Source organism: Haemaphysalis longicornis, unplaced genomic scaffold, assembly GCF_048455015.1.
Source record: "Haemaphysalis longicornis isolate Haplotype H1 unplaced genomic scaffold, Haemaphysalis longicornis Haplotype H1 scaffold_2, whole genome shotgun sequence".
NCBI classification, from domain to species: Eukaryota; Metazoa; Arthropoda; class Arachnida; order Ixodida; family Ixodidae; genus Haemaphysalis; species Haemaphysalis longicornis.
The window spans coordinates 239,723,855-239,750,379 of NW_027526295.1; the positions used below are offsets into that span (position 1 = coordinate 239,723,855).

At 47.4% G+C, this 26,525-nt stretch overlaps 1 protein-coding gene across 4 annotated transcripts in view; it reads left to right on the forward strand.

Annotated features, from left to right (window-relative positions):
• The first annotated feature begins 4,303 nt into the window (after positions 1-4,303).
• The window catches only part of LOC144170240 (arylsulfatase B-like), a 79,510-nt gene continuing 57,288 nt past the window's right edge, over positions 4,304-26,525 (forward strand). For 2 of the 4 annotated variants that reach the window (XM_077699893.1, XM_077699894.1), the window contains exons 1-7: positions 4,494-4,700; positions 10,021-10,180; positions 11,380-11,492; positions 20,467-20,577; positions 20,853-20,975; positions 21,631-21,757; positions 24,621-24,914. In XM_077699893.1, coding sequence (XP_077556019.1) covers positions 4,533-4,700; positions 10,021-10,180; positions 11,380-11,492; positions 20,467-20,577; positions 20,853-20,975; positions 21,631-21,757; positions 24,621-24,914 — 1,096 coding nt within the window. In that variant the 5' untranslated portion in view covers positions 4,494-4,532. Of the gene's footprint in view, positions 4,367-4,493; positions 4,701-10,020; positions 10,181-11,379; positions 11,493-20,466; positions 20,578-20,852; positions 20,976-21,630; positions 21,758-24,620; positions 24,915-26,525 lie in introns of those variants that run through there. The other 2 variants (XM_077699895.1, XM_077699896.1) reach the window with 2 other exon arrangements.

The following is a 26,525-nucleotide window of genomic DNA, read 5'->3' on the forward strand; positions in this document are numbered from 1 at the left end:
TGAATTGTCCATAATAACGAATCAAAGTAAAGAACACAAACATTAAGGAACACATGGTGAAGGCGTCTCGGTTTTGAAGTGACATATATCCTTTTTCAGCTGAACGGAAAGCTCGGTCCGTTTACACTTAACGCCAACCATTGCCTCTGCCGAACTGTCCAGAGAAGCTTATAGCCTTGCCCTTTGTGCACATCGAACTATTATCGTTATCTTGTCCTGAGCCTCAGACTTGCTCTTTCAGGCGTATGTCGCACCGGACAATCTTGTATGATAGTAAAAGGGTGTCACCCGGTCGTCACTACGCTAGAACGTTGTTTGCACAAATGTTCCCATCTAATTCAATGGAACTGGAAGGAAGAGGGTTCTGAGATAAATGCATGCTTCGGCTTTGTATGCTTCGGTCACCAGAGAATTTCTGGTACACGCTCGGGTCTCTGGGGGTCACCAGTCATTTTTTCTATTTTTGCTTTGTGGAGCCGGGCCTATATAATGAGGCAAAAATGCCTGTATTTACCCATTTCGTCCCGAAATAGCCGTCCGTAGTCCGGACTGCGGGTTTCTGTAATAACGGGGCAGAATTGCATGGTGAGAGACCGGTCGCCGAAATTTTCATACATATTGCAGGGTGTTCATATTAACGAGGTCCATATTAACGAGGCGTGACTGTAGCGCAAAAATTGGATGCGAAAAGCAGACATGATGATGTGCCTCGACCTGTCCTCTTTCCATGTCCCACATTTACACTGTTTGTTTCGGTGTGCTAAACATACCAGTGGCACAAGCCAACCACAGCTGTTCAAGCACTGTTGCTGCTGCTTGTTTACCGAAAAATGTTCTGCAGTCTGATTATCCACAAAGTGCTGCTCACTGCAGTCTAATTGGAGCGTAAAAATATCAGTGATGCAACTCTGTGTTTACAAGGTTTTGATACAGGTTGTGGAAACGTGGCCAGGGTTTTAAGGTTTAGTACTTGCAGTGGAAATTTCTCCTTGCAGAGGGGCGGAAAGCTTGGGCTAGTTGGTGCATGTTTAAAATACAAGAAAGACTGTGCCTTGTGTTGTGTGGTTCTCCCAGTTCACCTTTCTACACCGTCTCCTAGCATCTGGTGCGGACGTAGCCAGAATGCATGAACATAAAATTACCATAACAGGCGACCACATACCGGGTATCTTTTATTTCACATCGTCTGCTTTTGAAAACCTGCTTCAAGGATGCAGAGAAAACAGCGTGGTGCAACCGCATGTCAAACAGCCGTTTGAGTTCACCTTTATTTTCTCTTTCTCTGTCCTGTCACGAATGGCAACTTGCAGTGTTGTCTTCAAAGAATATTCATCATCGTGCTTTTCTTTTGTCTCATTACACCACATCTACACACCCTCAATTAAGCAAGTCCCTCCACCCTCAACATGCTGTATGATGGCATAACTGAACGAAACTGGCCAAGGCGTAGCCTAGTTCTTGCGCTCAAATGCTTTCCACCATAAATTCTGCATTCCAGTACAGCTTGGATAACTTCTGGTGACTGTGTACGTGAGCCACAGCATAGATTGTCTGACCTGTGCCATCTAGTTCCTGTTAGATGAAGTGGAATGCAATAAAGGTACTTTTCTGCATGAATTATGACATTTTCAACCAAACGATGGCGGTAGCATTTCGGCTGGCGTACCCGCAAATTTTCCCGCCATTTTTGTGCGGGGCTACGTTGGTTGCCAGGCCAGGACTGCCCTCTGTTGATTAGCTCGTATCATGCATTCGCGGGTACTACAAACGTATTGGGGCCCATAAAGGCCACGGATCTGTCAGCCCGCTCTGGTTACAAACCCCTGCGCGCTCACGCCGCGGGCTCGGGCTCGAGCCCGGGTTCGTTTTTTTTTTTTTTTTTCGCTTTTTCAGCGCGCAGGGGTTTGCAACCAGAGCGGACTGACAGATCCGCGGCCTTTACGGGCTCCAACACGTTTGTAGTGCCTCCCGTGGGGACGAAGCCAAAAAAAAAAACGAACCCGGGCTCGAGCCCGCGGCGCGAGCGCGCGGGGGTTTGTAACCAGAGCGGGCTGATAGATCTGCGGCCTTTATGGCCCCAATACATTTGTAGTACCCGCGAATGCATGGTGCGAGCTAATCAACAGAGGGCAGTCCTGGTCTGGCAACCAAGGTAGCCCCGCACAAAAATGGCGGGAAAATTTGCGGGTACGCCAGCCGAAATGCTACCAGAGGAAGAGCGCGAGAGGTTGGTGGGCGAGAGAAGAAAGGCATTTAAGTGGCAGGGGCGGCAGAATACCATCGTCTTTCAACGACATTTGCAGCGAAGCGAGCAGACACGGTCATTTTTTTTCTTCTGGCAGCTTTCTTACACCTTCCTGCCTTCCCTGCCTTTCGCGTTGTTTACTTCGCGGCGTCACTGAGGGGTATGGACCGCTCTCCATCCTCCGAACCTGGCGCGTTGTCTGTTTCTGTAACGTGATCGCAGGCCTCATGCTTGCGGGCAGACCACTTTGCGTCGCACCGTTAATTGCCGCACGCGGGTGTCGCCCTGCCGCCATGACGCGCAGAATCGAAGTGGCTATTCCGAAGAAAAAAAATCAGAAGCTTGCCAAGCAACCACGAACGCCCGTGGGACGTCCGAAATACAGCCGAACATCCAATGCCCAGTTTGGACATCCACTGTACGTCCATGTTCGGATGTACATTTTCGGACGTACAGTGGACATCCAGAAACGGATGTACAAGCCCGAATTACATCTTTCAGTGGACGTACAAAGTTACTACAAAACATCAAATAATGGCTTAAATTGAATATAAAAGGAAACACAAAAAGCTACTTTGCTTTTCAACTAAAAAGATTTTGTGCATCAACACTCTGACTTGTAATTGCAAGTTTCATCTGCATATTTCTAAAGTTAAGCCTAATTTTTTTCGCTTTTCTGAAGTACCTCATTGACTCCAACGATGATCTTTTGGGGGAAGGAAGTATAAGAATTGGGAACCGCTATCGAAATATGCGAAGCAAGTTCACTGTGTTCATGTATGCCGATCTGCCCGGTAGAGCGTTGGTCTTATGTGGTGTATTCGTTGTAGAAACTCATAAGCTTCTTGTTATGATTCTAGAAGTTTTTACTGAACATCCATGCATCCAATTCCGGACATCCGACTGGACGTACGGAAGGAGTTAAAGCCGGACGTCCCACGGACGTATATGGTACGTCCGTCAACTCCGCTAGAGCCGGAATGGACGTACGGTGGACGGCCGACGGACGTACTCGGTGTCATCACTTTTCTCCGTAGTTTTCTTTTCAGGAGGGGACACCTGTATATGAAGCATGCCTTAGTGGAGGGCTTCGGATTAATGTTGACCACCGGGGGTTCTTTAACGTGCGCCAAAATCTCGACACATGGGCGTTTTCGCTTTTCCCCTGCATCAGGAAAGCAGCGCCGGGCTCGAACCCGCGCCCTTGGGCCCAGCAGCACAACGCCTTAGCCACTCAGTTACCGCCGCGGGTATTCGAAAAGAAGGGGGCCCCCATGCAACACGCATGTAAGAATTTTGTAACCAGTGTACAAGCAACCCTGATAAGGGTGTAGTTCCACGGCCGAAAGCGTTTGTGAATAAACTATGCAATGGAAGGCGAACACGCGGTCTCCATTACTATGTGTCATGCTGAACTGACCTATCGATGAAGAAACCTGCCTTTCGCACCGTGTCGATATTTGCAGCTCCCGCACTTTTAGTACGGAAAAATGGGGTGTCGTCTTAACGCTCTTAATTCCCCTCGATCCCGATCCTACTATGGACTTTACGACGGACGTGAGAACAGATTTGTACTGGATACAGTCACGTATCACTTCTGCTTAAAAATGAATTTACCTGGGAACAATATAAATTTTGGAATGGACATTTGTAAATACTAAAAGTTGTGGAGTGTGGCCGACGCCAAAAGTGCGCGTATTCTCCCACATAGAGCTGGAGGAAGGGAAGATGGAAGGGAAAGAAGGGAGTTCTGGTGATGCCAGTGCGGGAAAATTATGGAGGTGAGTCAGGTGATATGGGTGCCACGTTGCCATGACGTTGTTTCACTACGACGGCACCATGCAATGCACGGCAACTCTTGCCGGCCAACGTTCACCTCACTAGTTGATTGTAATTATACGAAAAATAGAGCAATTTTCAACGTATTCCGTGCGCAGCCTCGCGGAGAACTGAGAAACGGAGAGCTAGAAGTACTATATCGGGACGTTGCCGCTACCGGTGAAAGGGGATGTTTTGATGTTGAGTGGTCAGCCAAGGATAGCCAACAACACACACACCTAGCGTGTTTTCCTATCGAGCAGGCACGCTCAACCGGTTGACCTGTAGAGATTAGACGACCCGGTAAGCTTCATGGATGCGTGTCGCGGCAAGCGCAGCGCGTACAGCCGAATGAGTGCATAGAACGCGCAGTTGCTCTTATCTCTTGTTTGTCGTTTTTTGTGTGTGTGTGTGTGGAGGGGGGGGGGGGGGATTGCGGTGGTTGCTGTTTCGTCTGGTTGGCTTTGTCATGTCAGTTATTGCGAGAAAGTGGTCGTGGAAGGAGTACCCATCAGTCCCACTAGGCAAGACTCAGAATTTAACAGAGATGTTGGCCTTCTTACTAACATTTGTGACGGCCTTGCCCGCTGTGCTGTCTTCTCGGCCGCATATTGTCTTCATTCTCGCCGATGACATGGCAAGTACAAGTCACGTTAGCCATATGTTCTGTTTACAGCGACGTACTTTACTGTGAGTTTGTCTTGAATACGTCTAGACGAATAAATATTTAGATAAATTGTACGAAATTAGTGCGTGAATTCGCGCGCGAGTGAGTGAGCGAGCGTTGTTTCCTACTGTAAACTTACAATAGTTTACTAGTCTTGCAAGGTAAACCGGCAATTACCACTCTGTGCTTGTGAGCCTCCATTATTTGATACGAAAATGATTTATTGCAACGTTAAGAGGAAATCTTTCCCTATTACACATTCGAACGTACCTCTACTTTATAGCCTCGTAGCCTTGTGGGAAATGCCAATGTGAATCAAGGCAGCCGTAATAACGAACCAGCAAGGATGGCAATGAATACGTAGTTTGCAGAAATTTTTAACGAACGCAGTTGCGTAACTCCACGTACGGCGCATGCGTCACTCCATAGCCAGATATTGGGGTCTCATGAGCAAGTTTAATAAAAATCCCGAAGGCTGTGTTTTATTTTCATGCAAGATTGCTTATGTTGCCCTTGTAAAAATGGTTTCCAGCAATGCGTTTGTGTGCAGTAGTGAAGCCAGCCTTAAAGGGGCGCCTTATACATGCATTCTTTTTAAATTCTCAAGGGCCTTGGTATTTTGAAATAACACGCTGTATATTTCCTCTAAATATGTTTTCCCAGCAACGAATGCGTTCATAGCGGTGGAGCCAACTCCAGAGACTTTATACAGACACATGAGTTCTTGTAGATGTGCTGAGTAAAATACCCTTTCTCCTTCATATTTCGATTTAAAACTGTTTCTATTGTCACATAAAAATTGCTTCCCAACAATGCATTTGTTTATGTTATTGAAACAGACGTTAAAAGTACGTGGCGTTTAGCAGTCAAAACCACATGTGCAGTGACTTCGTGAGTTTGGCTTTTGCACATTGCTTCTGTGTATTGCAGTGAAGTAAATAAGTCACGTTAGAAAGCCTAGGAGGTTCTGTGTAAGTGTGATGGATGCGGCCTGAGTGCTCACACACTATCGGAGAACTCCAGTTTCATTGAGATTTTTCTGAGTTCTACCATGACATCTGTTTCCGTGCTCGTTTGCTAGGGCATTCGTTACTGCGTTTTTGAACACAATTGGAGGGGCCACGTGACGGCAATATGGACATCGGAAGGGCTTCAGGGACGTTTTTATCTGATCCGAGATAAATGGGCGTTGGTTACACTCGCCTTGAGGCAGTGACGGGAACGCAGATGGCGTTCCCGTGAGATGGAGCATGATGGTGCACGGTTAGTGGCAGCACACGTTATTAGGAAGGCCAGCCGGAAGCTTTCTTTTAGATACAAAGCATCTCTTAGTCGACCCTCCGTCGTCCGGCGTCCGCACCTCTCCCCCTACACTATAAAAAAAAAGAAATAGCGGCGCCCGGTTTCGATCCCAGGACTCTCTGCCAGCAACGGGAGGTATGTGGCGCTCTTCCCACTGCGCTACAAAACCGGGACAGGAGCAAGGGCTACGAACGCGCCTTATGTCCTTGACTCATTCAAACCACGTCAAGAAGCTACTGATACGACGAAGGCACACGAAGCTGAACGTCAACGGAAACGACGAACTGAAAACTTTAGAGGAGGATGTTGAATTTCCCGTGGGAAAGCTGTGGCGGGAAGCGCCACGCGCCTTGCAGCTCAACCAGAGAATAGGACGGAGAGGGCGGGCAGCGGGGTAGGAGCGTGAGCACGCAATAAAGAAAGACGAGAACCAGGAGGTGTTCGATCAGGTAACGCCGGTGTCGGTCTCTTCGCTGTCTCTACGTTTCTCTGACTCTACATGGGGGTTCACACTACGTTCCCATTCGTGCTCCGATAAATGAAACAACATAATGGTAACAATGGAACCTACACAGAACCCCTATGATGCTTCCCATCCTCCTCATGGTTCCCCACGGGAAGATGGTGTAATTTTTGTTTGCTTTCCTGCTATCGCGATCTCTGTTCTAGGTATGCTCGAAGCAGCTGAAGGTGAGCCGGTCTCGGCGTCATTGTTGCGGCTCTAGTATACGTGCCATCTCGAATGATTGATTGTGGGGCTTAACGCGCCGACGCTTCACAAGCGGGGAAGCGCCGTTGTGGAGAGCTCCGGATTAATTTTGACCACCTGGGGATCTTTAACGTGCACTGAAATCTCGAATACACGGACGTTTTTGCTTTTCGCCTCCATCAGAAAAGTGGCAGCTGCGGCCGGGAATCGAACCCGCGTCATCGGGCTCAGTAGAACAACCCCTTCGCCAATTAGCCACCGCGGCGGGTCTATGTGCCATCTAGAATGATTTATTGATTATGAGGTTTGACGCATCGACGCTACACAGGTGATAAGGCGCGCCGTAGTGGAGCTAACCGAATCAATTTTGGCGACCTTGGGATCTGTAACGTGCACTGCGTGCGGGTCATCTCCTTTCATTGACTGCAGCTACGGATAGAACGGCAATCCTCTCAGATGTTAGCGACGGACACTTTCGTCATTATTTCTATGGCTCCCGCTCGGTACCGCGTGTTGTTGTGTGTTTCCCTGTCGCAGACAAAGGTCCGGCATAACCGAGCACGCGTTCGGTGACGATAGACAGGCAATAATAGCGACAATGCAGCACCTTTATATATATATATATATATATATATATATATATATATATATATATATATATATATATATATATATATATATATATATATATATATATATATATATATATATATATATATATATATATATATATATATATATATATCAGGGTGTCGAACCGGAACCGAACCGAAAACCGGAACCGAACCGATATTTTTGCCGGAACTGAACCCGAACCCGAATCGTTATTTTTTGAGCACGCTGAACCGGAACCGGAACTGAACCGAAAAAAGAAATAACGGTTACCGGTTCATGCCGGAACGGTTCGACCCTGTGTTGTTGATATTGCACAGTCAATGCAATTCAGACCTTTTTTTCTTTCACGTACCATCAACTTCGTACTTGCTCGCGCACTTTCTCCTCCAGACAATTGAACACTATCATGCTTTATGTAACAACAGGGGAAATGAATGAGCACCAATGTAGCAATGGTCTGTTCCTGCTGGAGGCGCGAGCGTAGTGCAAGCTGACCAAACGAAATGTCATTCTCGGCAGCTTGCAGGGGATATAAAATGACTTTGCCCTTCCCTAGCTGCGACTTTATTGGAACAATCAGGCTGCAGGAGTGCTCCACTGCGCATCAGTGAAAGCCCACACCTGATGTGTGCAAACTTATTGCATTTCTTTATTTGTTTAAAAGGTCCGACACCTGCAAATTTTTAATACTTGACAAGTGTGACTCCAGGAGCTGCTCAGTGGCTAAGCCGTTTGCTAAGCCGTTTGCCCAACTCGCTACATTGCTTCTACTGCGACTCGTTCCGGAGGGGAGTACTGCTGTGGACGAATTAAAGAGTGTCTACCCAAAAAGTCTAATCTCATGCTCCGCGTGTCAAATTTCCCTTTCATTTTGTAACCGCATTATCTGTTATAAGATTCCGCAATGTAGCACACGGAACGATGGTAGGGGTTCAGGCGGTACGATGATATACTGATTGTAATGCACACTTTCGGTATCGCAAAAGGAATTGCAGTGGTCAGAGCAATAATGCAGTGACTGAGCGTTAACTAAAGCTTACTTTTAACAAAAGTGTGGCTAACACATTTGATAAGGTGACAGCTAGCAAATTATTCAGGGTGACCAAATATTCTAATTCATTGGTAGTATTTATATGTCTGTTGTAGGATTTTTCTGTTTTGTAACAAATATAAAAAATGTGCGCCATTGGTATTAAGCGCTGGTATTTGAACGCGCCAGTACGCAGGACTAAATTTAAGGCTTCAAGGTTAGCGTGATGGGTGATTGCATAGCGACGATTGCGATTTCAACAAAAAAGGAAAGGACAGAAAATATATACCACCATCATATCTCTTGGCGGTGGCTTTATGAATAGTCGCTGGGACAACATAAAGTGTGAGCAAAAAAGAAGGTGGTAAATCGTCGCCACTTCATCTGTTTTTCTAATACCTCGTGATTGTTTAAAGTTTGCTTTGCAATTGCGCCACTGCCCTTGGGGAACAGCAGAATTTTGAATTTTTGTTTGTGTTTTGACTTGATGGTCGTTTTAAACTAGTAAATATTATTTTTCTAATTTCAGTGATAATTCAACTCATCGAACCGGTTCGCGAACCGGTTCAAGCTCTCGAACCGGTTCGCAAACCGGTTCGGTATGTGATTTGGTCGAACCGGAACTGAACCGGAACGAAATTATTTCACCCGAACCCGAACCGTAACCGAACCGGTATTTTTTTCGGTTCGACACCTTGATATATATATATATATATATATATATATATATATATATATATATATATATATATATATATATATATATATATATATATATATATATATATATATATATATTATATATATATAGCGTATGAATGAAGTACGATGGGGCCGGTAAAAAATATACAGTGAAAGAGAAGACTAAAGGGTAACGAACGAAAATGTATTAACGTTTCGGCTTCGGAGAAGCCTTCGTCAGAATAAATCACGAAGAAGGCTTCTCCGAAGCCGAAACGTTAATACATTTTCGTTCGTTACCCTTTAGTCTTCTCTTTCACCGTATATATATATATATATATATAAGGTAAGTAGAGACAGAGACACACAAGAGAAACATTAAAAATAAAAATAAAAGTTTACTGCCGTTTCAGGAAGAGGACTTCCTTTCTTCAAAGTACAGAATAAGTTGGTTTCAGGGTTATATATAAATATATATATATATATATATATATATACAGAAAATGTAGCAAGGGCGAGGGCAGGGCAAGGGAAGGGAGAGTTTGTACAATGGGATCGTGGTTGGTGGGCAGAAAAAGAATCTATCTATCTGGTTGTGTTACGCAGAGCTACAAAGTTGAGGCTGGCCTTGGCCCAGCCGCCACCAACCCTCAGTGACCGTGGCTCCAATAAAAGTTATATCCCTCTCTGTCGCTCTCTCTTCGGCGACCGCAACTTCGGCAGTAGATAAAGTCACGCCGCCAGTACACCGCAGGTACCGGCAGAGCAGCAAATCTCGAGTACATCACTCGCAGCGAATAAACTCGAACGAGCACTGGGCAACGTTTATTTAACCAGTAATGCTTTCTACAGTTCACAAGGAGTGCTAGGTGTCCTTGGAAGTTTTTTGTTGTTTTTATTGTTCATGACAACACGCGCCAACGAAAAAAATTCTTTGCCGGCGTAATTTGCAGGGCTGGGACGACGTCAGCTTTCATGGATCCAGTCAGATCCCAACGCCAAACCTTGATGTATTGGCTGCCGAGGGAATCATGTTAAACAACTACTACGCCATGCAGTTGTGCACGCCTTCGAGGTCGGCACTACTAAGTGGATTGCATCCAATAAGAACAGGTGAGACCACATGAAAATAATGCTGTGCTTGCCGAGGGCCACGCTAAATTGAAAAGTACGGGTAGCCCATTTCCCAGCACGACCGAAACGCTTAACTGCACTCGACGAGCCCTTATAGTACAACTGTCATTCATTCATTCATTCATTGTAAGGGCCGAAGCAAAAGATTGTAGGCAAACAAGAAATGCAGCAGTTAAAAAGTATACGCGTACAAGTGGCCGTCTTAAAACTAAGAACATATATAAACTGAAAAGACTGCGTCAAGACTAACAGAAGCAGGGCGTTTGCTAGGGAGAATCATAGAAATAATACGAACAATATTCAAACATGGCTGAGTTCGTGAATGACACACACACGCACGAACACGCGCGCACACACGCACACACACGCACGCACACACACACAGACGCACGCAGCCACGCACGCACGCACGCACACAAAACCATTCAGTGTCCATAACAAAACTGCCATTTTTGGCAATTTTTCCCCTTCCCCTGCTCTCATTGCCGCAGTCATCGTCATCACTAGGCTCCTTCGTTTTCCCTGGCATGTACAGCCTCCCAAAGTTTTATTAATATAGCGGGAGCGACGACCGACCGGCATGTCAGCGCCTTATCACGGTGTTCAGCAGCGAAAAAGGCGAGAGTACGCGCACGCGCTAGAGCCATCTGCTGTGCGAGTGTCGTCTGGTACGCTGTTTTCTTGAGAGTGGTACACCCCCTGCCACTGCATCTGAATGAATTTTTGCACCACGCTGCTTATAGCTACCTTTGGCGGTAGTGAAACGGCCTTGCAAGACAAGAAGAACGGGGGTGTTTTGCCCCGAGAAGAACAGCGGAGCAGACGACGCGGCCACAACAGATAGTTCTATGCGCGTGCGCGTATACGCGCACGCGCATATAGGCAAATAGGCGACGGTATACCGTCGCCTATTTTGCCGGTGCACACCGTGATAAGGCGCTGACATGCCGATCGGTCGTCGCTCCCGCTATATTAAAAATTTGGGAGGCTGTACCTGCTGGCCGGCTTGTAGTGCGTATTCCTTTAGAAAGGGCTCGCTGGGAAAAATTTTGATTTGAACACAGTTGCTGTGTAGAGATAATTTTTTTTTGCTATCCATGCAGCATTCTGGCACGAAATAAATTGTTTGCTTATTTACTGTGCAATGATACCGACAGTATAAAATATACACTGTGCAGGAATGCAGACGGCAGCTATCGGCAACATGGCACCCTGGGGCTTGCCACTTCAGCTGAAATTGATGCCGGAGCACTTCAAGGATCTTGGATACGACGTGCACATGATCGGGAAAGTAAGAAATGTCGAATGGTGTCTTGCTTGGTGGAGAAGGGCAAGGTGCAGGCAGGCACATCATGTTTTGTCCGTTCTGACATTTTTGATCTGGAGTCTCGGCAATGGGCGCAGTATACTTTTGCAGCGAAGCGATAGATGTCTATTCCCCTGAATTCTCGCGACCGTGTGAAACGAAAACTTGAGGACTTGTGCTCAGCGCATGTCGAAGTTCACAAAAAAAACTGTGGTTGATTCCTCTGTCACAGGAATCGGTAAAACACGAAAGTGAAATGTGCAGCGAAATCTGCAGCTGAGCATGATTTGCGGGTCGACGGCTGTCTTGTAGGTGTGCTTGGCGAGCGACGTACTGCTGGCGGGTCGCTTCGGGAAAGGTGTACTGGCGTCATATCCGTGACGGATATGACGTCAGTGAAATCTTGGGGTATCGCGGCAGAAAACACTTTCGTGTTAAAATATAAAACCCGAAAGCGAACAACCCTATGTACTAAAGTTTGCTTCCCCGCAAGAACACCCTTTGTGCAAGGGTGCACCCTTTACAGGCCGCTTGCTTCGTTGTACTGGCTTCACCTCCGTGACGGATATGACGTCAGCGAAATCTTGGTGTATCCGGGAATGAAACACTTTCGTGTTAAAAAATTGACGACGAAGGTTTTCGGGCCTCCGTAATTTTATGCGTTATATTTACCTTGAAAATATATCTTCCCAACAATGCAGCTGTGTTTAGAGGTGTAGCCGACTTTAAAGGAGTACTGACACGAAAATTTTATGATCCATTTTTATTGCTTTTATCGATGCTTAAGGGTCTGGCGTACCCGACACAGCACTTTAAATACTTTAGCGCGCGATAATTAATTACATTGAACGGACTGAAAATCATTCGTATCAATTTTCCGCGCTTTCAGCCCGAAAGGCGCATATGACACTATCCCGGCATGACCTCACCGTTTTGTGCGGATGTCAAAACACTGCGGAGGCCACTGGGGGCGTTGTTTCGACCGCGCCGCCGCCGGAGCTGAACGGCTGAGCTGCCTGACTGTGCTAGGCCTACCATTGCAACATAAATCCCATGACCGCTTTCAATAAAAGTACTGAGGGCGACTTCTATTGCGATTCCGGGCTATATCATCGCTTCCTTTCCCGCGTGTGGGAAAGGAAGCAATATTTTTGCCAACAGTGCCTTTCTGGGCAGCGGTTATGCCTGTAGCTCTGGCTACATGCACCCGCGCCTAGCCGCCACTCGCGGGGCCGCGCGCGTGAAGTTACGTCACGAGTCTTTGACGAGCGGTGTCGCGTCACTTCTTTTGGCTACCACGGGATGATGTCACGCTGATGCCCATTTGCTGAGTGCCGCTCTGCGTGCTGTTACATCGGCTCAATAAATGAGATCCAATTAAAGTATGCTCTTCGCGTCGCAGGCCACTCATATTTCAGCCAGTGTATTCTGTTGAGCAGAGGAAGGGAATATTAACGCCGAAAATGGGTGTCAGTATACTCCTTTAAGAAAATCACTGAAAACTTGGTTTCTGTAAGCTGGCTTCCTCACGTTGTGTGTTGAGAGGTGAAGCATGTTCATCAACGGAGGGAGTATCCCGAGATCGAACACAGTCGGCCCCTGGCGGCGGCGGGACGAACCGCTCCTAGTGAGGCACGGCCGGACTGGAGGAGCGGCGAGCGCCACTTTCATACGGCCTGCACACCCAACATGGAAACAATACAGCAGATTCTTGACAGGGTGAGGGCGCTTCGAACCAACCCTCTACCCTCCCAACCCTCTTTTTTCTTAGTCGACGCATCGCCTCTGGCCGAGCGAGCGAGCCGACAACGCTTGCCGCACGTGTTTTGGATCTGCCGCGGAATATCACCGGTACCAATGAATACCTTCGCTGCTATATATCACCAAAAAGAAGACTCGTTGTGCACTTCAGTGCATGATTAAGAGTTTTATCTGTACGTTTTTGAGAGTGCGCTCGCTGCCAGCGGTCCGCTCAGCCCGACCGGAGCGTGAGCAGCAGAAACACGTTTAGCTAAGCGATAACCGTATCTCCCTCGGCGGGAAATCATTCGCGGCACTGGTCGTGCCCTGTGCGCGTGCAAACCAAGGCATCATCCGAAAGGAAAAATAAGAACTGATATTTCAGTCACGGAAAATGCCGCGTTTATTGCCTGCCTCACCATTTTCATATAATACAGTCGCTGATAAGATATGAAGGCCTCGCATATTTTTCTTCATGTGCCCAGAGTTAAAATGTTTCTTTCAATTTTTTGATTAGGCGCTTCCGAGTGATAATGTTCGGCTGTTTGACCCTATTAGACCGAAAATTCAGAAGGGTGGAAGGAGTGGCCTATTTTAAGGACGCACATGTAAATTTACACGGACAGGTATCACGTGTAGCCACGGCAGTGGCAAATGCGCGCGCGCCGCCGCTGTACCCCGCCCGTGCTGTAGGTCAACCGGCGAGGGTTGGTCCGCAGCGCCACGAACTAGCGGCGGTGACAGGTGGGAACTATACCCGAAGCGCAGGCCGTATGAAAGTGCGCTCTCGCGTCGTCTGCTCGTTCACGTTGCGCGCGGCGCGAGAAGCGCGCCGCACACGATAAAAAAACGAAAATGTGCACTTGTTTGGCACTAAGCAGTGGCATAGTTACCTCTGCCTGCGGATTTTATCCAGGAACGCAGTAATCAGCGGCCGTTGCGGGATAATGCGCTACTTTAGTTCCACGAAACACCGTCGCCGTGGTCCCCGCTTGAGTGTGAAACGTACTAGGAACATTGTTTCGACACCTTGCAATTTTCTCATTGATGAGTGCAGTCGGTTACGGTTCCAGGAACGTCAAAGACTGCTTTTTGAAGGTGGCGTGGTGGTTATTTAAAGGATAAAAGTCTACGGGTCTTGTGCTTCTTACAGGGGGGTATTAAGCGACAAGACTCATGCGCATGCCCGTACATTTGCCATACCCCTGTAAAATTGCGCTGTGTCCTTTTAGAAAGAAGACACAAACAAAAACAATTACACTGCACAATGACCCGTGCGCTATCGCCCATACATTAACGGGGACGTATTTTACACTCGCAAGCGCCTGTGTGATCGAATTCTTCCCGTACCTTCATAAATACCATTTTTGGACAGTCGTTGCTTATACTGTTTTGCCAATTTTATGAATTATTTAAAGTACTTTCCTGTGAATGCACAAGAGTATTTCAGGGGGATTTCTCGGTAAAATTAAGCAGTTGTGAGTTTGCGTCTGTACTGTCACATTTCGTGTGTCATTTTTATATATGGGCCCATTTTCAAATCACGACCTTGTCCAAAGATGTTTTTCACTCAGCATAACCAAATGACTAATATGGTTAGGTCTTAACCCCTTAAGGTGGATCTAAGTTTCAAGAAGTAGAAATCGCGCAATTTAATGCAACTGTTGCCCACATGTGCGGAGGGTGCGGGCCATGACTAGCTGGATCGTTTTCATTTTTCCCACAATGCTGGCTTTAAACCCCATTTTGAAAAATGTGAGCCACAATTCCTGGACAATCCCGGGGCAAAAGGCGGGTTTATCAGTTATCAAAATACTGGCGTTTACTTTGAACTACTGCTTTTTCACCGCCACGGAACACGATGCCTAGCGTACTTCCAGTTGCAAGTAATACTGATCGCCAACGTTTGGTTTTCCCCGTTACGCGGTTTCTCTTCTCGCTGCGTTTTGAATGTTGGCAGACCCCCCCCCCCCCCCCCCGAAAAAAAAAACACACACTTTTATCCGTGCCTTTTTAACCAATCCTCAAGAATTAAAGTCCCAGACAAAAGCGAGGTTCAGTTTACAACACAAAGCAGTTACCGGGACCTCGTTGCGCTATTTCGTAACGAGAAATAAAGAGGAACGTTTTACTGCATCTGCAACAGGGCGACTTCATTTGCCATCTTTATGGCTCGTAAGTGACATTACGCAAGAATGCAAACACATCTCGCTGTTGTAGGCACCTCTTAGATTTTAAAAGGAACGCAAATGGTCAGCAGTGCAGCCGTAACAGAAGATCTGGGCTCAATGTGAGGTCCCATAAGCTAGGTTTACACACTATAAACATGCTTGTCACTTTGCAGAAACCTAGCTAAACATTAGATGTTGATTGTACTGCGCGCGTTAGCAATTTAATTCGCAAGTTCACTTGCGATGAAAGCCTTAAATAGTGATTCGACACCGTTATTCATCAAACCTGCCTTCAGAGTCGCTAAAATTTCATTTAACTAAAGCTGCTCGCAAACAACTCGTTTGAACGGTTGGATTTATATCTCTGCGCTGGTTAAAATTCAGTAATTTTATGCTGCCTTTCCAACCCACAAAAATATTGTAAGCTCTTAGAAAAAACCTCGGGGCAGTTAGGTGGTGTTACCATTTCAGGGAATCCCACAAATGCAAGATTCCGTCATGCTACCAATGAAAGCGATTTAAACTGCTGTTGTAAACTGAATTCCAGAGATCGAGGCTTCCTGATTTGCTTCTATTTATGCTTTCGTTGAAGGCTCAAAGCCATAGTCTGGAAAGATCGATCTTGCTACGAGCCATGGCGTATAAGTTCATTGTCATTATTTCGGCCGTTCTGCGATTCCCGACGGGTCGCCGCTTTTTCAGCGTAGTAATGAAAACTTATTGCCGCTTCCATGCAATACACTGAACGTTGAAAATAATTAAATGGTTGCAGCGCAAAAACGACGACGGACGAGTGAGGAACAAACGGGACGAGCGCTAACTTTCAACTACTTTATCTGAGAAAACACACATGAAATATGCACCGGTCAGGAACGAAAAAACCCATAGGCAAGTAATCGCTAAAAGTGCACACACGCAAGTACACAAAACACACGTGGCACTAGGTAATCATCGCCGACATGAAAAGTCACGCAGGAAGGCCAATTCTTTATGCGTCAGAGCCACTGAAGGCGCACTTACACAGTGTTCCCTCAGCCTGGCTATCTCGGCAGCTTCGATAATCTCCCGAACCGTCTTGTCTTTATGCCTGGCCAAAATGCGGGTGCGTGTAAAATCAGGATGTGCTCAGGAGCTTTCGGCAGTGCCTTGAGCCTTTGGAGGTTACCCACGAGGTGCCTGAGAATGGCTCAATCAGGTTCCTGGATCTGACGCTCACGTTTAGCAGAGGCCACGTCTGCTGGAAGTACGAGCCTAGGGCAAACAAACCGTTACTGCCTTACAAGTCTGCGCACTCCAAACTTGTTAAGAGGGGTGTTGCTAACTTGTGTTTAGGTAATGCTTTGAAGAAATCCTGCCACCATGCTATGCGTTCCAGCCTGTATCAGCAAGTGGACCGCTTGTCGTCAGCGGGGTATCCTACAAATCTGGTCGTGTCTGTTGCCGAGCGCTTGAAGAAGCAGTTGAGCAAAGTGCCGAGTCAGGGGGACCTAACCGAAAAAGATAGGAAAGAGGTAGTGGTCATTCCATACATTCATGACGTGTCCCACCGCCTCAAAAAGGTAGGAAGACGTGGGAACGTCAACGTAGTGTTCTCCGCGCCTAACAAATTGGGGGCGCTATGCAAACGCGTCAATGGAGGCACGAGGGAACCCCAATCATGCTCTGTTAATCACAAGAATAGGTTTGTAGAGTGCAGCCAGGGCGTCGTCTACTCGATACCCTTGGTCCGCGATAAGGGGTCTGTGGTCTGCGATAAGGAGTATGTGGGCCAGACGGGCCGCTGCACTAACGACAGGCTCCGCGAGCATGATTACAATGTGACTCGTGCTGTGAGTGGCCACCTCGGTATCCATTGCCGTGATTGTGGCTGCTTTCCCGATTTTACACGCACCCGCATTTTGGCCAGGCATAAAGACAAGACGGTTCGGGAGATTATCGAAGCTGCCGAGATAGCCAGGCTGAGGGAACACTGTGTAAGTGCGCCTTCAGTGGCTCTGACGCATAAAGAATTGGCCTTCCTGCGTGACTTTTCATGTCGGCGATGATTACCTAGTGCCACGTGTGTTTTGTGTACTTGCGTGTGTGCACTTTTAGCGATTACTTGCCTATGGGTTTTTTCGTTCCTGACCGGTGTAGATTTCATGTGTGTTTTCTCAGATAAAGTAGTTGAAAGTTAGCGCTCGTCCCGTTTGTTCCTCACTCGTCCGTCGTCGTTTTTGCGCTGCAACCATTTAACTATGTACCAACAAGCCCAACTGGTTCTCAAGAACGTTGAGGAACCTAACTACAGCATACCACTCTTTTCTGCACCTTTCATGCTCACATACGGCGCGAGAAAGGTACGAAGCGCGCCCACAGTATGCATTCTCCCGGGCCGCTCAGCGGAGCATCCACACTAGCAGCGGGACGCTGTCGCTACCTATAGCCGGTATTCAATAGCGTGGAATGCATGCAGGCAACCGTGCGAGTGCGCCGCCATATCTGTGGCCAAGCGTCTGTTGCCAAGGCGACGTTGTGCGCCCGGCCCCCAGATCAGGCACCCCTCTTCTCCTCCATGCCTTCATGGCAGTGTGACAACCTTATCTGCAATTCAACCCCAGCCTCCGCGCACACCGACGAGCGAGTCGTCGGTCGTGGCAGAAAGGTTGCAACGTGAGCGCAGTGGTCCGTTTGACAGCAGGAACTGCATCATTACCAAACTGTTGCCCTCTGAACGCAAAGTAATACCTCGACGCCAAGTGCTGTTGAGTGCAGCACAGTGCGATCTACCTATCGCCAGACGCGTATGAAGTCTCCGCCGCAGATCGGCTGATTGCCAGCCGCCGCGCTCTAACGTCAGACGTGATTTGTTTTGCTGGGTGTGAAACATTTAGCGCACGAGAAGCCAGCGCTAAATCGGTGTACTCGTGAACCATTTGTCCAAAGAAATTATTCGGTTTTTGTACTCAACCACGTATTAGAGGGCACCTACCAGACATAAAGTCAATAAAGTCGTGGATGCGGTGCGCGTGCACTTGTGTCGACATCCGCGGCGGCAGCCAAATGCAGTGTCGGACTTATTATGCTGCTTATAACGCGCCGTTCGCAGCCGCGCTTTCATCCTCCGTGGATTCGAAGTGCTCGCGGGTAGGTAGAGCGCCACCACTTAATGTGAGTGCGAATAATATTATATCTGTTGACGCCACTACCGATAATCTGGCTGAAACGCAGCAGACGACGTTCGCCGGTGTTTTTTTTTTCTTCGAGATGCGGGCGCAAAGCGCATGCGCTGGCACGGTGGCCACCGACATGGCGGTTTTCAGTGTTGCCAGGCGGAGAAATCACCCGCTAAACTTTTCATTGAATACCGCCTATACGTCGATCTCGCGTCGAATACTGCTCTCCACACGCGGCGTCCATCTCCCCCTGCCATTTTAGCGCGGAGCATTTTGGCGCCCGGTACAGGGGTTTGGCGGCGGCGTAGGCGAAGACGATGTCCGCGTAACCGAGCGAGCGAACGACACACCCCAGCCAGAAAGAAAACGGAGAAGCATCGTCGAGCGAAAGTGTGGTGGGGAGGGCGTCACGCGCTGCTGAGGCGTTATCTCCCACTGCGTCGTTGCGGCTCAGCATGTCTCACTGCCTCCCCCTCACACTTTCGCCAGACGCTCCTCCTCTGTGTGTGGCTCATCCGAACCACGTGACATTTGCGCGGGAGGTTCGAACACGATTTGCAACAAGATGCTCGGCGGCGGCGAAGTGCTGCGAGATAACGGCAGAGTAGCGCTGACCACGCGATCACTTCCTGAGACGCAGCAAATACGCGCCGTAACCGAGATGGCTGCAGTTCGCGCTGCACACAATATTCGCATTAGGGAGGGTAGTAATCGTCAGTGCATTTTTTTTTTGCGTGCATTTTGGAGGGCGAGGAGCGTGAACGCGCAGGCAGACTTCACGCGGTCAGTGTTAGCATACCCGTTCTGTTTGGGATATATTTCAACGTGAACGTCTCACGGCCCTAAGCCCTTCAATACCCTTCGGATATGGCTAGACGGCAGGCTCGCGAATTCTTAAGCAAAGGTAAAATTTCACTGAACTCTGTGTGAACAGTGTTAAACCTGAGCCATTTTTTCCTCTCCTTGTGGGGCAAGGGCGCACATCAATAATCCTTGTTATTCGACCAATAATTCACATTTGGAAGAGGAGGGGGAACTGAGCACAGGGATATATATATATATATATATATATATATATATATATATATATATATATATATATATATATATATATATATATATATATATATATATATATATATATATATATATATATATATATATATATATATATATATCAGAAAATGGGAAATGAGGGGCTCTGTGAAATAAGACAGAAAATAAGGGTTGGCAGTCAAGAAAACCTCGGAAAGCAAAGGAGAGGTTGTGGTGGGTCATAGAAAGAGATGAAGATTTTTTTGAGTCGAAAAGAAAGTGGTTAAAAAATGCCCGCCAGGTGGGATCCGAACCCACGACCTCCAGAATACCGGTCTGGTGCGATAACCACTACGCTACCGGCGGGGCTGTTTCCCCAGCACTTTCTCGGGTATGTATGTTAAGGTTTTTTTTTGTTTGTTTGTTTTTGTTTCCTGCACTTGGGGGTGGTAGCCAGCGCCACTCGGACTACTCGGGGTGAAGGGGACCTTCTTTTTAACCCCCGGGCCGTGACTCGAGTGTCTACGACATGTCGAGAGTGGTCGACCAGCGTTGAACCCTCTTAAGCTCCCCCCTATCGCACCAGACCGGTATTCTGGAGGTCGTGGGTTCGGATCCCACCTGGCGGGCATTTTTTCACCACTTTCTTTTCGACTCAAAAAAAAAAATCTTCATCTCTTTCTATGACCCACCACAACCACTCCTTTGCTTTCCGAGGTTTTCTTGACTGCCAACCCTTATTTTCTATATATATATATATATATATATATATATATATATATATATATATATATATATATATATATATATATATATATGTAGGGTTACTATATAATTCGCTTAAATTTTGCTTTTCAGTGGCATCTGGGTTTCTTCAAAAGTGCGTACACACCGCTGAAGCGTGGTTTTGACACCTTCTACGGATATTACACTGGACTAGAGGACTATTTCGATCACACATCTGGTGGGGTAAGTAGCCTCTACAGTCTACCGCGGCGTGCCTTAAAAAGAAAACAGAAACAGATTGCACGTTTTTTTCTCTACACGTGAACGTACGGAAGAAGATTAATTTGAATTTATATCTGCATGTTTGGTGGCCTACATTCACAATGGAGTTGATTCGGGGCATGACTCGGTTTTGACGCTTCCTTTTCGCGGGCAACATGTGCGCTATAGCGGCATGTAATAACATATTCCCGACGACGCAGTGTTCCTTTATTATCCCTCCCTTATTTTTCCCCCAGGAGTACGTAGGCTTGGACTTGAGGGACAATGGAGACCCGGTGTGGGAAGAGAACGGAACCTATGCCACGCAGTTGTTTACTGACAAGTTCCTCTCGCTAATTAAAAAACACGACAAATCCAAGGTAATTGGCATGCGAGGATCAGACTCGAATGCTGTCTAAGAATATTGTTTGAGTAGTCAAATAATGCTGTAATCATTACGAATGAATGAATGAATGAATGAATGAATGAATGAATGAATGAATGAATGAATGAATGAATGAATGAATGAAATCTTAAATGAACAACAGTTGTATACTAGGGAACCCGCCTGGGGGGGGGTCTGGGATTCTCTGACTGTGGACGGCTGCGGAGGCCCTCTTCACTAGTTCAAGCGGATCGTATACGGTATTTAATGGTCAAACGCGCCGTCCACTGTTGCATGGAGGGGTTGGGGATGGGTTGCAGATTTGGTGTTTGCTGAAACGCCCATGCCTAACGGCATTGGATGCCGGGCGATGGGCTGTAATTAGTGGTAGCTTGTTTTTCAGTTGTTTCGATGCCACGGGGGAGCGGGCGGTGCGGAATGTGCGGATAGCTGTCTGAGGGTGGTAGTGGATCATGCACGCACACGCGATTCTCAAGTTCCGCTGCACGCACGGTTAGGGACACTCGAGCTAAGATAGGGATTCCGCGTGTCGTACGCCCGATGGTTTGATTCTGTGCGTATTTTTTCCCCTAGTGTTAAATTGCAGCATTGAGAGATGAAAAAATCGTTTCGCCCTTTTTGTGTTGCAGCCGTTTTTTGGCTACTTCAGCCACCTGGCCGCTCATTGCGGAAGAACAGTCGACCCTTTCCAGGCTCCTGAAGAGCTCGTCAGAAAATTCTCGTACATTGGTGACAGGGAGAGGACCTACTACGCAGGTAGGCGAAATTTCGATCAGAACCTGCTCTTAAAGGCACCACATTTCGAGGGAAAGCCTGGGGAAAAACGTCGTGCCAACAGAAAACGCGGTTAGAAGAAAGGGTAATGTGGCGGTGGGTGCTAGGCGCATCCCGAACGTTCTTCGGTCCGTCGCCGTTTCTCCACACCATCCTCCGGTGAAGCTGTTTCCCTTTCCCGATGCACCCACTGTTTTTCTGAGCGATACTTTGTGTCTCACAACGATTTTTTGTACGCTTTTCTGTACCCCACAACGCGAGCGTAGAGACTGCTTTGCTGGGCGAGTTGGTTCATGGCTCCAAAAAATTAAAAAGAGCGCAATGACCGGGGACAGAGAAACACAGTAGACTGAACGAGCGCTCGTTCTATCCTCGTTCATTGCGCTCTTTTTAATTTTTTTTGAAGCGTAGATATCTAAAGCTCTTTTGCCTAAAAATGGGTTGTATGTCCTCCATTCTATTTGCGGCGTGACCCTCGAGATGGCTCTGATTTTCCAGGTGAATGCCTAACATTTTTGAGCACGTACGTGAAAGACGTAGCAAGCAACTCAGTTCTATTACATCCACGAAAAGACGTGATTTTTAACCAATGAAACGTAAGAAATATTCAAGCTTTGTTGCGATAGCGTGACGCAATAGCGGCAGCATGGGGGTAAACACTAAGCCATAGTTAGTGTGTTAGCTACGCGTTAGGATTCAAGTGACAAGATCAAGCATATATAACCAGATGCACCGCTACAGTCGTCTAGTGATGTTTCTTTCTGATGGCTTTGTGACGTCAAAGATTCTGTGACGTCATAGAAAACTCGCCAGGAAATGGCTGTAGTCGCCATTACTTCATCAGTTTTCTTTATTATTTAAAATGTTTGTTTGAAGCTTGCGATAACATTGGTGCTATCGCTATTGGAACAAATCGCTCTTTTAGTGAACCTAACTTGTATTCTGTCTCCATGGATCCTTTAAGATATCTTCGTAAGATTGAATTAGAATGCAAGAGTAGGCAGAGATCAAGTTAGTTTTCGAACTAAAGGATTTATTCATGATGGTTCTCAAAAGTTACGTGCATCTGCGACGTTAACTGTAACGTGCGCCTCTGGCGTTAATATTCGTTAAATTTTGCTTGCCTTTTCAGATAGACAAGGTACTTTGGTTTTACTGTAACGACTTGAATATCGGGAATAGTGGAGGGGCAAAATATAAGAACGACGGACACAAAGCTGTGCTAAACGTTGTTTTTTCTTTAAAGCGTGAGTATTTTTATGTGGACTGAACGGGGACACCCGTCTGTACGTCCGTAAGTGTTGATGCACCGTACCTTCGCCGCGTATCAAAAGGGTATTAATACAAGACCCCCAGGCCGCCTTTATGTTTTCATATAAGGCGCAGCGCGTGTATTACCCTTAAACGACGCCGGCCCGGCCACGAATTCGTGCATATTAGTGAAGCCGACTTTAAATGGGTTCAGTATATTGCACTTCATAAGGATACGTGAGCTTCTGTGTGTAATAAAATGATAGGCCCTAAAAACTTCCAGGTGTTCTTAGCTATTGCCTAAGAGACGCGGAGGCGAAAGCCTTGACATGTATACACTGCCGGGCCTCTTTTGGAAGGCCGACGTCAAAACAGGGATGTGCAGGCACCCTAACAAGGAGACACCGGCAAAACTGTCGTTTTAGCAAGACACATGAGGGCGCTGCATCAGCCAGGGCACTCCATCAGCCGGGAGCACGCGTCTGGTCCCACCGTTAGTCGAAATTGCAAGAAAAATTTCTGTAGTTTGTCGTATTTTCGTGTGTCCTACTGTCGTCTTGTCGTATTCTTGTCGTGTCTTGATTCTGATGTTCTGTCGTGTGTCGTATACCTGTCCTAAGATTGATGTTCCGTCGCGCCGAATTCCTGTCTTGTCGCGATCCTGATGTTCCATCAGTAGTTGCACATGGTTTGAATGTTTCTGCGCATTCTGAAGAGTAGCGTAAATGGCAGTTCTGTTGTGACTACGGAAATGTTTGTCGTTGAGAAAATTGACTTTGTTCGTACGACAGAAATGTGTGTCGTAACAACAGATGGCTTTGTCGTAACAACAGGACTTCTGTTGTCACAACAAAGCTTTTTGTCGTACGACAGGAATTCTTGTTAGGTTTTTGCGGTATTCCTGTTGCGATTTTAGACTGGGTATGCATATCGTGTAGCCTGTCACCTGGCAAACTTTGCAAACCGCGTTACTGGCTACTATAATTTGTCCTTGTGTGTATGACTCCCCATGCGCGGTAGAGTGAGCCGCTGGTGAACAGGTGGACCTAGCCCTGCAGGCAGTGCTGGCAATCACTCCGCCCTGGCAGCATCGTATTTAGAGTCCCGGCTGCCAATCCCATGGTTACTGCCCTCCAAAAACTGGAGTTCCAGGGGCAAAAAATCGCCCTATACAGCCACCATACCTTGATATGAGACTGCTTACATTGCCTTTAGAAAAACGCACTCTTAGCAGGGTATTTGTGTATGGTAGTGAAGCCGACTTTACTGACTCGTTGCATAACGACGCTGCTTACGCGTGCATTTACCCCACAATGCATACTTTGGTTTAGGCAAAAAAAATTCTTTTTGACTCCGTTGCTTTTTTGTGGGTGTAAGTATATTGTTACGTGGGACAAAGGGCAGACGAACCATGCATGATGGTGGAACGATGTATTTGCAAGGCGACGAGATCTACGTACAAGCGTTCATGGCGGTCCCAGCCAGGCTGCGTGCGGCCTTTGACTTATTTTTCTTGTCATGACAATACCAACCCGTTAAAATTAAGCCTTATCACTTTGCGGATGCTTTCGGTGACACCTCCTTCACTTCGCAGGCATGGTGGACGCGATGGACCAGTCGGTGGGTGCCGTGGTTGAGGCCTTGAGCCGGGCAGCAATGCTAAACGACACCATCATCGTTTTCAGCTCGGACAACGGTGGTCTTCCTACGGGGCCGTTTAGGAACAGCGGCAGCAACTGGCCCCTGCGTGGCACCAAGGACTCGCTGTGGGAAGGTGGCACCAGGGTGCCGGCGTTCATATGGAGCACGAGGCTTAGGAAACGGGGCCGAGTCTCGCGTCAGATGATGCACATCAGCGACTGGCTTCCCACGCTGTACTCGGCCGCCGGTGCGGTTCCCTTTCATTTCACAATATGCTGCTTGTGCTGGGCAGATAGATGAGGCAGCGCCGGATTATCTGGGAATATTCGAAGCAAGGAGGAGTATGAATAGCATTTCTTTCTTCTGTAAGGAAAAAAAGGGGAGGGAAAGGAGGGTGGGTGGTGGCCTGAGTTCAGACCGCCCAAGTCCAGATCAGGTGCTTCTGATCCTCGAGCTGGGAGCTGGTCACCCTATGCTCTCACTGCTCTAATGGGAGTGAAGATTTTTTTTCCCATTACCCGTGGGAGCCTTCCGAGACAATATTCACCATGCATAAATGAGCCGGGTATAGACGGGTGGAGCTGAAAGTCGTGTGAGTGGGAACGTCGGAAAGCAGGCCCGCAATTTCAAACGCTCGAAAATTAAAAGAAATTGGCAGTCAATCAGGCACCACAAAGGCTTATAATGGGAGCTAAAATAGGCCCTTTCTTATAAGCCCTGTTTGCTTTATACGGTTGTCAAAAAATTCTACTCTTGTAACACGACAAGCAGAGTAATCATGAGGGTTGCTAAGTACAATTTTCGTCACAAGAGAAGGTTGTTCAGTAATGGTAGAGCTGTATTACAATATGTTATAAAAATTGATAATTAACTCAGTCATTTCAGTCAGTCAAAAAGTTAGATAAACAAATGAACAATTAATTAATTGATTAATAATTCAGTCAGTCGGCTGGTCGGTATCGAATACAAGAAGGGTCCACCACAAGCGACCTGTGCGCCTACGCGACCTGTGCGCCTACGCAGAGTATATGCAGCAGAGCTGCATATACTCTCTGCAATGGCATTGTACAAGAGATATTCACTCCGCCAACTGATTTTTATTTTAAAGAACGCGAAGACGTACTTGTAACGGAAGAAGGGAGACACGACTCGGTGTTTGTATAGTGAAGCCTCTACTTCCCCTTAATCGTATCACTCGAATCGTATCACTAACGGGAAGTTAACGCACAGGTAGCTGTTTTGGGGGCTGGCCTCTACTGCGTCACTCCTGCCCACATTGAGTCGCCGTGGCGCGCAGTTTAAAGTTTAATGCTTCTTGAAAACTGTTCATGTGAAATAGACACCCTGGTGATTTGCGCGTCCGTCCGCACGACCCAATCGGTCGAAGCGGAGGAAGTTGCCGTGGCCCTCGCGCTAACACATCCTAGGGCCGCGGCACTATCACGGACTCCAAGAAGGCGTAAGCCAACTAACTTCCTAAAGGGGAGGGTGTCCCCCAAGGCACGTGCGATGCTGTCCAAGCGAAGATCTCTGAGGCGAGCCTTGTGGGTGCCGGCTCACTCGAAGGTGGAAGGAAACGAACTCGCCGACCACCACGCCCGAGAGCTGTTCGTCCAGGCCACGGTGTAAGATATACTGTATCTTACACCGTGGTCCAGGCCGAGGACGAGCTGGTGCTGCTGCTCCCCGTCACGAGCTACAGAGAAATAACGGAAATGTACAGAGAGCGCAGTTGCAGGTTTCCCAGGCCTCACCCGCAGTTGAGCCGAAAATAGCAGACTGTTATCCGAAGGATACAGGCGGTGTCGCTAGTGCATCCCACACTCCTGAACAGGTTGTACGCGGAGAGGTGTACTTG